Below are 16,356 nucleotides of genomic sequence, written 5' to 3'. Positions count from 1 at the left end.
GCAAAGACAACAAGTGGGAAATGCAAGTAAAAAAAATCTACAACAACTGTATAAGACGCACCCAGTTTTTAAACCCCAAATTTTTCGAAAAAAGGTGCATCTTATACATGGGGAAATACCGTAGGTTAGTTAAGGCACAGCTAGTGCGGCTATCCATGGGGATACCTTGGTTTATAAGTATATTGATTTGCTATCAAAAATGTAATTGTTGGAAACGCAAAGATTAATGAGATTGTTCCAAGAAACTGAATTACAACCAAGAATATGTTCATAGTTGTTGAAAACTTCATTAAGTACCATTTTTAATTTGGTTAGGTCTATGCTGGTTAATAGACTATTGAAGTCAAAAGTTTACACATGAGTGATGTTATCAGATTTTAGTGCATTAATAACTGGTATATTGTTATTAATATTCTACTACCGGGAAGGATGTCCACGATAGGTTTCAGTAACCTTTCCAGTGTTTTACCAAGTTTATGGGCATAACTGTATTTGCAGGAAGTAATGAACCTGAAGTCTGTGGGGTTTTTGTAGAACTTGGGAATGAAATACAGTGAAACTTCCCTTTAACGGACAGCCATGAGGAAAGAGAATGTGTCCATTAGAAAGAAGTGTCTGCTAACAAGAAGTCTGAGGGAGAAAAAAAAAAAAAAAAAGAAAGAAAGAAAGAAAAATCGTTAAACATTTAATGTAAAATTAAAATAAAATATATACAGATTTTGAACAATATTTTTGTAAATAATATACAATTACATACACGAGAGATAAAGAAAAATCGTTAAACGTTTAATGTAAAATTAAATTAAATTATATACAGATTTTGCACAATATTTTTGTAAATAATATACATACAATTGTGCTATGCATATTATGACTTTATCTTAAGAAAAATACATACAGTAATCACTTATTTTCTTCTGCACCTTCTTCCGGCTGATAATTTTGTTTTCAACATTTGTTTGGAGTGAAGAAATCATCGAAAGTCTTTCAGTATCTTCTTCAGCGGCAAAAAACATTTTTAAACGATTGATTTGTACAAGCACTTCTTCTATTTTCATCGGTGGTTCGTCGTTAATATGTTCTTCGACAGAATGACCTTCTTCCATTTCTTCATCCTCATGAGGAACTTCTTGAAAAATATCGATGATAATGTCGTTGATATCTAGAGCACCATCTTCTGTAGTGAGGTTCGAGTCTATATCTTTATAGCCAGGGTCACTTGTAGCTGAAGTATCGTACATTATCAATAGATGTTGAAGTTCTTGTTCTTCTTGGTGCTCCACATTGCTGTTCACAACTTCAATTTTTGCGTTTGAGAAGCCAGACTTTACAAACCAGTTCACAACAGTTTGTTTTCTAATTGCGTTTACTGAAGAGGAAATCCACTGAATCGCATCTAGGATGCTGATTTTCTTTGCAAGGTCACTCGCACATGTCACATCATTCATGTTTGCAATGAGATGTCTTAAAACATGCTTTCTGTAGTGAAGTTTGAAATTTTTTATTATCCCTTGATCCAAGGGCTGACACTCTGCAGATGTGTGTGGTGGCAGAAAAACGATTTGAATGTTGGACAATTCAATGTGCGGGTGAGATGCAGAATTATCCATGAAAAGAATAATTTTTCTGTTTTGACGAATCATGTTTTGGTTAAAGTGACTTATCCATTCGCTCATGGTATCTCTTGTCTTGTTTTATTAGACTTCCAGTCACACACACACCGAATTCATCAGAAGTTTTACACATGCCTTAAAATTCTTGAAAAAGGGTTTAGAACCGCGACGTAAACCTTGAGCCTCGGAAATAGAAAATAAACACACGATTGAGGCAATACGTGGAAGAAACGTTCCTAGAAAAAGGGCCGTGAGCTCGCCCGCTGTCCGTTATGGGGAGATCAAATTAAGTGCTGATCTAAACGAAACAGTGCAGATTGCCTGTCCGTGTCCGTTACAGAGAATGTCCGCTAGACAGAAGCTGAAAACACGTTAAAACCAATAGAGGAGAGTTGGGAAATTTGAAAATGTCCGTTGTAGAGAGATGTCCATTAAAGAGAGGGGTCCGTTAGGAGAAGTTTCGCTGTAAATACAATAAGACCCCCGTATCCGTGGGGGATACGTTTGAAGGATGGCTGAAACTGCAGTTATAAGCAAACTCCTGCTGAGCCCATATATAACGTTATTTTCTTGTACATGCATACATATAATAAAGTTTAATTGATAAATGAAACACACAATTAAGACATTACCAACATTAAATACGGTAATAATAAAGTACAGCAGACTCTCGATTTACCAGGATTGGATTAACTGGGACGCTTCTAGACTCCAAATTAAAAAAAAAAAAAAAAAAATCAACCAGAAATCATAAAATTCAAGTAATAACTAAAATAGGTATAAACAGATATTTTGCAATCATAAATAAGTGACAAGAACCGGCATTATAAGTCATCACTGGGAGATTAGTGTACCTATTATCTAGCAATTCTCACTGTCTTCACACCTAATGCTCAAAACAAAAAAGAGAACAAATGTTTAGTTTGATTTAGTGCGTTGGGTCGATTGTTGTGTTCCGTCGTACCGCCAAAGGAAAAATTTTGTGTTTGTTATTTATATCAGGAATGTCGGAATTTTATTATTATTTTTTTTGTTGTTGTTGTTGTTGTTTAGACATCGCGAAAATGATGGGCAAACGCAAGAGTTCTGCTTTCAAATTAAACAAAAACTTGAAATCATTCAAAAGTTTAAAAATGGTGCATCCGTTAAATCTTTAGAGAACCATTATAATGTTGGTAACCAAACCATATGCGTCATTGTAAAAAATAAAGTGAAGCTATTCGAATTAAAATCGACATCATAAAAAACAAAGGAAAGCATCGTATTGGACGTGCATGTAATATGTGTTAAGTGTTTTCGTTTTTTTTCCATGGTTAACTGTGGGTAACTGAATCAGCGGATACCGGGGCACAACTGTATAGGGAAGTTTGTAATTATTAAAGCCTTGATATTAAGTTTCTTGCTAAAAGCAATCAACTTTATTGTAATGATGCTGCTATTGATAGTAATGTATTTGTAGGTGGCAAAACACTGGAAAGGTTACTTAAACCTATAGTGGACATCCTTCCTGATAGTAGAATAATTAATAACAATATACCAGTTATTAATGCACTAAAATCTGATAACATCACTCGTGCAAACTTTTGACTTCAATAGTCTATTCACCAGCATAGACCTAACCAACTTAAAAACGGTATTTAATGAAATTTTCAACAACTACAAACATATTCTTGGCTGTAATTCAAGTTTATTGGAACAATCTCATTAATCTTTGCATTTCCAACAATTACATTTTTGATGGCAAATCTATATACTTGCAAGCCAAGGTACCCCCATGGGTAGGCCCCGATAGCTGTGTCTTAGCTAACCTATATCTTTACTGGTCTGAGACTGCTCTACCCTCAGACAAAGCTTTACATATATATTTATGACTTGTTAATATTCAACTATCCTACACTTAAACAGGACTTCGCTGGTATTTACCAGCGAAGACTTAGATATAAAATTTACTTAGAATTTACTTAGATATAAAATTTACTTAGACTTAGATATAAAATCAACAGCCCTCATACCACAATCAACATATATAATAAAAGAGATGCATTTAGCTTCAACGTAGTAGTCTTACCCATTGGCACTTTAACATTTCTAAAAAAGTTCATGCAAACATAATTCTCACCCAGCACATCAGAATTGCAACAATATGCAATAGGAATAGTCTCTTTTCTGACAACATCAAACTACTCCATAATAAATTGCTTTGCAATAATTTCCCGGCAGCTTTCCTCTACCATCATTTCAATAAAGCAATAAACATTATAAAATTTAAAAAACTTATACACTACAACTTTGATTTAAACAACATATTTACAGTCTAACTTCATTTTACTTTCAGGCCTGTACATAATGTATAGTTTTATACCCACTAGACTCAGTCGTGTCTCACGGTACAGAAAGCTTGTGCCCAAGGATTGTTAGTTAGTTAGTTATTTGGTTTTTAGGGGCATTAGGAACTCAGGCCATATTGCTCCGTGAATATACAGTGGTCATTCCCTGATCTTTCTGCATCCTCCGCATTTGGTGGTGACGGGCTCAAACCCCGGTCTAATCAAGAAGCGTGTGCTGCACACTGCTGCTCCTTCCCACCTGGCTACGGAGGCGCCAACCCAAGGATTGTCTACCAATGGGGGTATTGTGTTTTTGTTTGTCCTGTTTTGTTTAGTTTTGTCTACTTTAATTTTATTTTAATTTCTTTCCTTTTTGTTACATTTCTTCAATAACAATACCAATACTTAAACACATGAGGCGTTTGTCCAGTCATCCATCAAGGGACCAACTGTGGTACAGGTTTTGCAACCCCGGACAGCCTAAGCACAACTATATTTCCCTCTCTTACAATTACTTTCTACTGTCCTCAATTACTACAATTTATTTCTCATGCGCGATTAGGCTGACCAAAAGCAATATCAAGATGCTATTCCTCTACTATCACTACTTTTTTTCTTCTTAAACAAGTTTAATGTATTTTCTACACTACTTTGCTAGTTTTTGTTTCTCCCTGTGCTGGCACTTTGCCTCATTTGTTTAATAGCTTACTTCCCCGTCACATGGATATGGTTCACTTTAACGACTTCACACTCTTCCCCCTCCCCCAACTTGGGATTACTTCAACTAACATAAATACAACATATAGTGAACTTTCTGATTTCTTTTTTGGCCTCAGCTAATTCAGCATTTTCCTTTCCATGCACACAGTACGTTTTTTCTTATTTTGACTTCTTTTGAATTTCATTCATTTATTCTTTTACAGGCATCTATCGGCATTATTTTAGCTTCTTAGCTTTACGTTATTTATTTATTTTTAGTATTTTTTATATATTCTTTAATTTTAATCCTTCCTTTTGGTCTCTGTCAGGTCGGCTATGATCTATATATATGCTTCTTTTCAACATGTACATAATAACAGAAACAGAGACCTGGCTTATTGTGGTAGCTCCTATGATTTTCGCAGCCAACCCTGTTGAAGAAGTAGTTAAATTCCTAGGACCCCACAGCTTTAGGTACTATCATTAATTATTTTGTTAAACTTTAATTTCATTTTATTTGTTTTAACCATGCATGTGTTCTCAATTTTTCCGTGGTAATTACACCTGACAGTTCAGCACCGCCACCTAATACACTGATAATAATATATTCGTCTATATATATATATATATATATATACCCAAATAACAATACATTGCACTTACAAAATCCTCCCAAAATTGTGTGACAATCATAACATGTGTTGCACGAAATCTGTCCACCTCTTGTTGATTTCTACGTTCTAGATAAAGATCACCAATTCTTTCAGACATACTTAATGCATTCATTATGCATTCCTGAAAAAAAAATACTAATAAATAATAATAATAATAAAATAAATAAATAAACCACCATTAATTATAAACTTTTTGTAAGAATCATGAATATGATTTTGTGGAAATTGTTTAAGTCAGTTCCAACATCGTAATCTTTGAATTGAATGATTACATGTATATACAGAGATCTTTATAATTAAAGGTTTTTGTAATTAAACTATCACTATTCAGAGCTGTCTGGAATACCATAAAATGATCAGATTGAAGTGAAATTTGATGTATCCATAGTCCACAAAATGGGGAAGAGAATGGAAGAAAAAATTTTAATTCACTTATCCCCATCAGAGAGCATTAATGGCACTATCACTGACTTGTTTTAGTATATTGTAGTTGGGCAGATTAAACAACACAGGAGAAGTTCGCAACAATGTAAGTAACATGACTCTCTCTCTCTCTCTCTCTCTCTCTCTCTCTCTCTCTCTCTCTCTCTCTCTCTCTCTCTCTCTATGAGATTGCACATTTCTAATAAAGCTGTTTTATGTAAATAGAAGCAATATAGCAATATTAATACCACATACAGTCAACCATACAATAAAGAAATATGAGAAAACAGGATGCTTCAACACAGTGTATATACAAAGGTAATAAGCTATTAATGAGGCACACAGCACAACTGCTGAGGAAAACTTAGCAAAAGTCAAAGCGTTATTAGTGCCGGCTCAATTCCACAGCAATCAGAAATATCTGCTTCCACAGTATAGAAAGTATTATGGAAGGTGCTTTGGTATTATCTACATAAGAGCTTAAGGTTAAAAAGAGAACAAAATAATACTCACACTCACATTCCTGGCATATAAGTATGACAAGAAATACGAGAGCAATGTGGCAATAGAATATTCACTGAGGAGACAAGACACACACCAATTTGAAAATGACTGTGAATACTGCTAAAATTTTGGCACTGGAAAACCCCAATGCAGCACACGTGTTCTGCTACATTCCCTGAAAATAACTGTTCAGTGTAGCTTCACTGGGTCCTTCCACATTGGGCCATTCTTCTTTAAGGATATTCAGCACGTCACCAACAACACTAAGTCAAAGATACTGAAGCGTGCTGGAATCCAATCCAATCTCAGTGTTTATCAGGATGAAGTGCCCCATTGACACGGCTCAATGTAGGAAAGACATGTTCTAAAGGTATTTCATTGATGACAAAATGGATTGTTATCCTGGTCAACACTGTGGCCAATCTGTTTGTCCAACCTTACCTCCTATGATTTCTGGCTGGGGGAGTGCCTAAACAGCATGGTGTATCAAAATACAATCTGTACCTCTCAATGAAGGGGAGGATTACTCGCTGTTGAGCGCCATCACTCCTGATTTACTGGGAGTGAAAATGAAACTTCATGTGTTCACCAATGGCACACATTGAAAGTGTTGTACTGATAGTTCATTGGCAACACTGTTTTTCCTTCTTCTAAAGACAACAGTACCATTTCTGCCCTTCTGTGCAATATTTTTTTCTGTCATTTTCTTTTCCATGTTATGGACAGTCATATACTAAATTTCATTTAAATTTATAACCATATTATTCGATAGCACCCGGACAGTTTAGGGACACCTTAATTATATATACCCTATATTTACCAATGTGGTTATACATATTGTATAGGTTTTCTGAAATAATTTTCCTAAATTAACCCTTTCATATGCAAATATTTAATATCTTGTCTTGCTATTTATTTGTTATTTGGTTTTTTTTTTAGGAGCATTAGCAACTAAGGCCATGTTACTCCGGGATATGCGGTGGTCATTCCATGACCTTTCCGCATCCTCCGTATTTGGTTCTTGTCTTGCTGTTAAGCATGAGCATATATATATATATATATATATATATATATACACACACACACACATATATATATATATATTTATTTTTTTTTTTTTTTGACCACTACTTTTAAGCCTATGTTCTATATTTGTTTCGAACAATATTGCGTTTATGCGGCGTTAATGCTATTGTAGGATGAACAATTAAACATTATACGCGCATTGATATATTAGGTCAAGATTCCAATAGATTTTGGTTTGCGATTGGTGGGGTTTTTTTTTTTTTTTTTGGCAGGAAGTATTACCAGTAATTAAGGCCTAACTAACTGGCTAGCTCTAGTTGTACTAGCTGTTGTTGGATCACCTATAGTTCCATGTTAACTATTAACATGGGATAAAGTTAATAAAATAGGAAAGTGACTTTCTTTCACATGGCCGTCTCTTGCTATTTCCTGGGGGGGGGGGGGCGGCTTTGAGTAGATAGATAGCCATACCAAAAGAATGGGCATATCCATTTCTGTGGTCCCAATAACAGTTTTGCTTTTTAAGTACTCATGTTAAGGTTGTCCTAAGTTAATAATTCAAGTAAATGAAATAAATTTTATAAACTGTAATTGTTAATTTTTGGTTAACTTTATAAATTTTGGATTATTATTAGCTGCAAACTGGGATTGAGACCCAAAGCCCGACGGGTATGCATCAGAGTTAACATAAAATGTATATAGGTATTTACCTGTGATCAGTATGGCTGTAGGTTGGTGCAAGAAAGGACTTGCAAGTTGCCTGGGAGCTGCTTTATAGGAGGCCAGGATGCCACCTGGTCTGATTTGTTGGTTGGTCCGTTTTTAATCATAAAATATGTTAAAGGGAGGGTTAATTTGTGATTAGGTGACCTGTATTCAATTTGTAATCGGTGGTTAGGGATTACTGTGAATACCTATCTTGATTTTTAAGTAAATGCAATTTTAAGGATTATATTTGATTACAATTAAGGATTACATTTTTTTTTTTTTTTTTTTTTGTTATCCACTGGACAAGGACTGGTATAAACTTTCTACAGCATAACAGCCTATGTATGCCCAATGGGATAACTATATACATATTTACATACCCCCCCTTCAGTGATTTTAACCTTGTGGTGCTTTGAACTTTATTATAAGCTGTAGCGTGTTAGCTTTTGTTGTTATTTGTGTCCCATTTGTTATCTAATGTTAAATATCCAGCTAAGTTTGTGCTAAGAAGAGTAGGGATAGTTATGCGGTTTAATATAGTCGGATCAGCATGAGAACTGCTATTATAGTTATTGTTGTATTAGGGGTTGAATTTAGATGTCCAGGTTGCAGTGTGGTCAGAGAACGAGCTTTGTCTAAGCGCAATGAACCTGGAGGGGGGGTCTAATAGGGGCCCAAACAGTTGCTCTGTGACCCTATAAGGGTTACAATTGGATGATGTATGGTTAAATTGGCTTGAATGGCTCTTTAACGTGGTATCTGATGAATTTGACAGGCATTATTTTCTGAATTAAATTAGTTTTTACTTTTTGTAATGTTGTTGTTATTTGGTTTTTAGGAGCATTAGACTAAGGCCATATTGCTTAAGTTTATATTTATGCATAAGTTTATTAAGTCTAGCTAGTACTGTTCACTACAGCCTAGACTTTCCTGGTTTTCTTCATAGTAGTCTGTAAGCACTCTTTTTAAATTATTGTGCGAAATGCTGGTAAATAGATTTTTAAAGTTGTAGGTGTACACTTTGCTGATTGTGCGAAATGAACTTGACATTGGTGAGCATTGTGTTTAGTCTGGCCTCTAATTTTTCACTGGGGTTTTTATATAGCAACACGCAAGTGAGGGAGCGTGTGTGTGTGTGTGTGTGTAATTTATATGAGATTTTACTGTATATATACATATATTAGCCAGTTACCTATAGGCATAAGATAATTATAAGAAATATTAAAGGATAAGATTATTATAAGATAATAATATTATCAATCAGTTACGAAAAAGATATATTGGTACACATACAACCAGTTACCTATAACTGAAGATAATTACAGCACAATCTATAACTATAATATTACTATAGGATTCTAAGGTTTATTAATCCAGGAACAAAAATAAATCTGTATACATGCAACCATTTACTGATCCACATATCTACAATATCCAGGGCACTCACAATTATGGACAGGAAATTGTGCTTTCAGATGACCTGAGCACTAACTTTATATTCTACATTCATATATTGTTCACTTTCCTCCAAATAACTTTTTTCCACACTCTAGGCTATTAGTTTATACAAGGGCAGGAGCATCTATTTCTATCCTAATTGCTTACCTCATTTTGCCTACTGTTAGCTAACCTGCTATTACCATTGCCTGTGATACAACACACAACATGTACACAAAAAAACATCTTGGAAAGCAAGGTGTCAAGGATTTCAAGCCCTGCTGTGGGTCATCATGGAAAAAGTAAATGCATGGGCTAGGTTAGAGTAACTAACAGTAAGAACATTTGCATGTATACTGTTAGGAGCATTGTAAATAAATTTGATGAATCTGAAATACTGATTAAGTCATCAAATGCAAACATTGTAGGGATAGTGGAGACAAGGTGTCACTCAGATATAAGCAGTGATGAATTTGAATATGGGGATTACAATCTATACAGACAGGACAGGAGAGGTAGGAGTTACACTTTTAGTTAAGAAACATATTATACCTAAGCAGTGCATCCAGCTGACAAGGGTGGCCAGTGCAATGTTGAGTCAGTTTGGTGTGACATAAGCAAGCAGCAGGAAAACAAAAATGCGAGTAGTATGCTATAGGCCTAATAATTGTGATGAGTGTACTATACAACTATACAGAGAAATAGAGTGGGCCAATAAATCAGAATGTCTCATAATGAAGGATTTAAACTTTCCAGATATTGAATGGAATTTGTGGGTTAGTCACTAGCAAGACTGCTACTATATCCCTGATATGCCAAAATTATACAAACAACATAATATCCGCATAATTTATAGATATCTTGGATAATTTTTTTCTACAGCAGCACCATATTAGAAAGGCAAAAAGAGGAAGCAATACTCTTGATCTGGTTATCAGCAACGATTCTTCATGCATTAAGAATCTGCAGGAAAAGACCCACTACGTGACAGTGATCACAATGTACCAATGTGGAATTTAATTAAAGACATAACTAATGACAAGGATAAAGGGAAAGGCTTTTCTTCTTGTAAGAGTGACCACGGTGGTCTCTCAAACAGCTTTAAATTCAATACAGTGGGAACAACTCACATCCGATGAGTATGGGCTGCACACCCAGGGTCCTGAGCTGGATATCATCAATCTTCTCTTTCATGGTGATTCCCTTCTACTTCTGACTTGTTCTCTCTCTCTCTCTCTCTCTCTCTCTCTCTCTCTCTCTCTCTCTCTCTCTCTCAGGGTAAAACAGAAATTCTTTTTTTTGCTGGTGTGGCAAAAGCCTCAGGCTTCCTTGAACCACATGGCTAATCATAATAATAATAAGAAAGAAAAGTATGGATATAACCTCAAAGAAGGAAGAAAGAACCTGTACACCCTCACCCACCTGATGTACAGGGATGACATCAAGCTCTACGCGGCAACTGAGAAGAAACTCCAGCAACTACTTCGGATCATTGAAGAATTCAGCAAGGACATCAGGATGGAATTTGGACTAGAAAAATGCAAGACCCACACACTGCAAAAAAAAACATTGCAAAAGTTACCCCATTGGTTACCTTCCCCAAGGTCGGAGTGACGGCTGAGGCAGATAGTGGCGCAATCTGGTGTCACTCGCGAGAACTAAATAAATAAACCATTGGACATAAGACAAAGCTAAACAAGTCCACCTCCATAGATGAATAATGTCGCAGATAAATATTATTCATACTGCACTGAGTGTGGTGCAGTATAAAGTCACTCACGTTCAGGCCTTAGGCAGAGGGGTGGTTCGAAAAGTTGGAGAATCTCCCAAGCAAGACAGTGGAGGAAGTGGCACTTTCCCCCGTAAGGCTACCACAAGAGAAGGGCAAGACCATCCAGCCCCACCAACTGTAAGTGTTTTCTGCGCAACTGCGCTAGTGACCACCCAGGAAAAAAGAAAATGCCAATGCATGAAATGAATATTAAATGCATTGGCATTTCAATGAGCATTGAAATGAATACATACATCATGTGAGCATACTATGAAATAACAAGGCTGGAGACCGATATGACAATGTACAGATTGCGACTACATCGAACTGGTTGGACTGATACCCAGATATTCAGGTCACCAAACAGTGATTAGCAGACCAAAGAAGGACCATCATCACAAAGAGCCTAATAGCTCCTGCCATCTTGGATGTTGATTAGACCGGGGTTCAAGCCCATGCCCACCAAATATGGGGGATGCGGAAGGTCGGGGAATGTTCACCGCATATCCCCGGAGCAATATGGCCTTAGTTGCTAATGCTCCTAAAAACCAAATAACAAACAAGCCATCTTGGAAAAAAATCAAGCAGGATGTCAGCAATCTGCTACAAAGCACAAAGAATATGGTCAATATGGAACCAGAGGAGGAAAAGCAAAAAGAAATACAACCCAGAATAGCTGAAGTGGAAAGAGACAAAGTCATGCTATCCAGAATAGAAGGCCCTAACAGAATTCGAAGGAATGGACCCCACAAGAACCCACGTGATACCTAAACAGAGGCCAAATAAAATCCTATGGAGAGTAACAGACCACCTCAATCGGCAAAATAATGCCACATTACCTTGACAACAATGGTGCAACGCTGGAGGCTATCCACACAGCTGTATACTGTGCTGCCATAGCAGCCACTAGGATTAATGGAAAAGAAACAAGAGACCAGCAGCAGAAGAACTGAAAACAGAAGGAACCGCCAGCTTGGGAAAGAAGACTTCAGCAGAAGATAGAAGAATTAAAATTCAAGATAGGTCAGTTGACCGAGTACCAACAGGGTAATAGAAGTAAGAAATTGATTGGAAAGGTGAAGAGCATCCTCAAGAAAGACAGCGTTCACAGCAAACATGAGACCAGAAATCAGAGAATAGGAGAATACTTGGACACACTGAAGCAGAACCTCCTCGCACTCAGCAAGAGACTACACTGATAAAAAGAGAGCTCCCAGAGGAAAATAAACAACCGAATCTTCAATGAGGACCAAAGAGCCTTCTACAGGAAACTGTGTAAACACGATAAAAGTAGGAAATGGACCACATGAGAAGAAAACGATCGAAGAGCTCTGGGGAAATATCTGGAGCAGTGAAGTAAGCCATAACAGCAGAGCACCCTGGATAGAAGTAGAAAGGAAGAAAACCAAGAACATACAAGAGATGAGAGAGTGGGAGATTCGAGAAGAAGAAGTAAAACAATCGATCAGTAACACCCACAACTGGCGTGAACCCCTGGAATTGATAACATCCACAACTACTGGTACAAAAAGGTCACCTGCACACACAAGCACCTAGCAGCAGTTCACTCAAATAATAAGGCACCCAGAGACAATCCCAAAGTTTCTCACTAATGGAGTCACATATCTGAAGCCTAAAGATGAAGATACAAGAAACCCAGCAAAATACCCATGCCTCCAAACGATGTACAAGATCCTGACCAGCTGCATAACTAAGAAGGTATCTGACCACTTAAGAGAGTCAGAACATAATGGCCAAACAGCAAAAAGGATGCAAGGAGCAATTAACCATAGATGCTGCAGTTATGGAGCAAGCCTTCAAGAAGCACCGCAACCTACACATGGCCTACATCGATTACTGCAAGGCCTTCGACTCCCTACCTCATAGCTGGCTAATAGAGACCCTGAAGATCTACAAGGTCAATCCGATAGTGACAAACTTCCTATGAGCAACAATGGGGAAATGGAGTACCACTATTAAGGTCGAGAACATCACAACCAGGCCAATCAGTGTTAGAAGAGGAATCTTTCAGGGAGATGCTCTGAGCCCACTATGGTTCTGTCTAGCACTCAACCCGCTATCCACCATGCTCAACAGCAGCAAGTATGGATATAACCTCAAAGAAGGAAGAAAGAACCTGTACACCTTCACCCACCTGATGTACATGGATGACATCAAGCTCTATGCAGCAACCTAGAAGCAACTCCAGCAATTACTCCGGATCATCGAAGAATTCAGCAAGGACATGAGGATGGAATTTGGTCTAGAAAAATGCAAGACCCACACACTTCACCAGGGAAAATTAGTTGGCCGACACTACCAGCTGCTGACTAGTAAAGAGATTGAAGCTATGACAGAAGGAGAGACCTACAAATACCTAGGGTGATGCAGGCTGAGCAGTTAGAACACAAGGAAATCAAGAAGTGCCTGAACGAAAAATCAGAGACTCAGAAGCTTGCTGAAAGCAAAATTGAATGGAGGGAACACAGTTAAAGCCATAAACACCTATGCAGCTCCAGTACTATCATACACATTCGGGGTCATAGATTGGACTAACACTGAGCTAGAAGATAACATGCAAAAGACAAGGCCAATGATGACCAAGTGTCGCCAAGACTACCCGAAGTCAGCATTGGAGAGAATAACAATGCCTCGAAAAGAGGAAGGAAGGGGCCTGATAGAACAACAAAAAACAGCGATAGTTAACCTGAAGGATTACTTCAAGAACAGCACAGCACCACTCCACCAGGCCATAAGAAAGATAGATAAGTGGTATACCACTCAACCTGAGCGAGGACTCTCCCGCCCAGATGGTACAAGAAACAAAGTTAGAAATATGGACAAAGAAGAACCTCCATGGCAGACACTACAATGACTTCGATCAAGATCACATCAATAACATTGCTTCCAATGCATAGCTCACAAGCGGGACGCTCTTCCCCAAGACTGATGGATTCATGCTAGCCATCCAAGACCAGGTAATTAACACCAGAAACTATAGAAAATACTTCGCAAAGGAGCCAGAATGTCAGATGCCACCTGGCCTCAGAAACGATCCAACACATCACAGCGGGGTGCAAGGTGCTCACCCAGACTGAGTACATTCATAGACACGACAAGGTGGCCAGGATAATACATCAGAAGCTAGCCAGGAAATACCAGTTTACCAAAGAAAGTGTACCATACTACAAGTACGAACCCCAGGCAGTACTAGAGAGCCGAACCCACAAGCTATACTGGGACCGTGCCATAATAACGGATAAGACCATCCCGCACAACAGACCAGACATAACCCTTGTGGACAAGATGGAAAAGGCTACCTACCTGATTGACATAGCAGTCCCCAACACTAGCAATGTCCAGAAAACCCATGAGGAAAAAATTAGGAAGTACATGAACCTGAGACATGAGGTCAACGAGATGCGGATATGCAAGAGGTATGGACCATCCTGATCATTGTGTCAACCACCGGTATGGTGCCCAAGACTGTACATAGCAGCCAAGCAGCAATAGGTCTCCCAGAGAACACGTACAAGGAACTCCAGAAAGTCACAATCCTGAACACCCGTAGGATAGTCAGAGATTTCCTCGACCAACAGTAACACCAGACATTACAACCACCCTGTGTACTTGGTAGCAGTATCCGTCACGGAGTGGAATCCCAATCAAGAAGAAATAACATAAGAGCAACAACAACAATAATAATAATGATGAGGACCAAAGAGGCTTCTACAGAAATCTCGGAGAAGATGGAAACGAAGTGAAAGGACCACCCGAGAAGAAGATGATTGAAGAGTTCTGGGGAAACATATGGAGCAGGGAAGTAAGACATAACAACCAAGCCCCTCCTGAGGAAACAAGAAAACCAAGGACATATAAGAAATGAGAGGGTGGGAGATTCGGGAAGAAGCAAAACAGACGATCAAGAACTCTCACAACTGGCGAACTCCAGGAATAGATAACATCCACAACTACTGGTATAGAAGCTCACTTGCCCACACACGAGCACCTGGCAGAGCAGTTCACCTGAATGATAAGGCACCCAGAAACAATCACAAAGTTTCTCACTGAAGGAATCGCATATCTGAAGCCTAAAGATGAAAATACAAGAAACCTAGAAAAATATAGGACAATCATCTGCCTCCCAACAATGTACACGATCCTGACCAGCTGCTTAACCAGAAAGATATCACACCACTTGCAGAGCCAGAACATAATGGACAAACAGCAGAAAAGATGCAAGCGGCTGAGGCAAAGGATGCAAGGAGCAATTAACCATAGATGCCGCAGTTACGGAGCAAGCCTACAAGAAGCACTGCAACATGTACACAGCCTACATCGATTATGGCAAGGCCTTCAACTCCGTACCTCACAGCTGGCTAATAGAGACGCTGAACATCTACAAAGTCAATCCGATAGTGAAAAACTTCCTAGGTGAAACGATGGCGAAATGGAGTATCACCATAAACATCACAACCAGGCCAATCCCCATCAGGAGAAGAATCTTTCATGGAGAAGCCCTGAGCCCATTGTGGTTCTATCTAGCACTTAACCCGTTATCTACCATGAACAGTAACAAGTATGGATATAACCTCAAAGAAGGAAGGAAGAACCTGTACACCCTCACCCACCTGATGTACACGGATGACATCAAGGGAACCGAGAAGCACTTTCAGCAACTGCTACAGATCACCGAAAAATTCAGCAATGATATTAAGATGGAATTTGGTCTAGACAAATGCAAGACCCACGGAGACCCATGGCAGAGGAAGAGGCCTATAAATACTTGCGGATGATGCAGGCTCAGCAGTTACAGCACAAGGAAATTAAGGCCTGCCTGACCGAAAAATACCATCAGAGACTCAGAAGCCTGCTGAAAGCAAATCTGAATGGAAGGAACACAGTAAAGCCATACACACCTATGCAGTCCCAGTACTAACATACTCCTTCGGAGTCATAGATTGGACTAACACCGAGCTGGAGGATATCATGAGAAAGACAAGGACAATGATGACCAGTTAAACTCACAGGTCTATAATTACTTGTGTCAGCCTTTGTTCCTCCTTTGTGAATTGGGGTTACATTTGCACATCTCCAGTCTGTGGGTACTACCTCCCCTGGGTCCAAGAAAGCTCTCATAATTATGGCTATTGGATTGCTTACTTCCTTTGCTG

General features: G+C 38.3%; 1 protein-coding gene across 1 annotated transcript in view; it reads right to left on the bottom strand.

The window, feature by feature from the left end:
* Positions 1-16,356, bottom strand: part of LOC150087229 (dynamin-binding protein-like) — a 427,088-nt gene that overhangs the window by 116,666 nt on the left and 294,066 nt on the right. Inside the window, exon 17 of the mRNA XM_090372415.1 lies at positions 5,299-5,434. Coding sequence (XP_090228541.1) covers positions 5,299-5,434 — 136 coding nt within the window. The remainder of the gene's footprint in view (positions 1-5,298; positions 5,435-16,356) is intronic.

Source organism: Mastigoproctus giganteus, chromosome 4, assembly GCF_048544385.1.
Source record: "Mastigoproctus giganteus isolate SK-2022 chromosome 4, ASM4854438v1, whole genome shotgun sequence".
Taxonomy (NCBI): Eukaryota; Metazoa; Arthropoda; class Arachnida; order Uropygi; family Thelyphonidae; genus Mastigoproctus; species Mastigoproctus giganteus.
The sequence above is the reverse complement of the archived record's forward strand: the minus strand, read 5'-3'. Positions and strand labels throughout refer to the sequence as shown.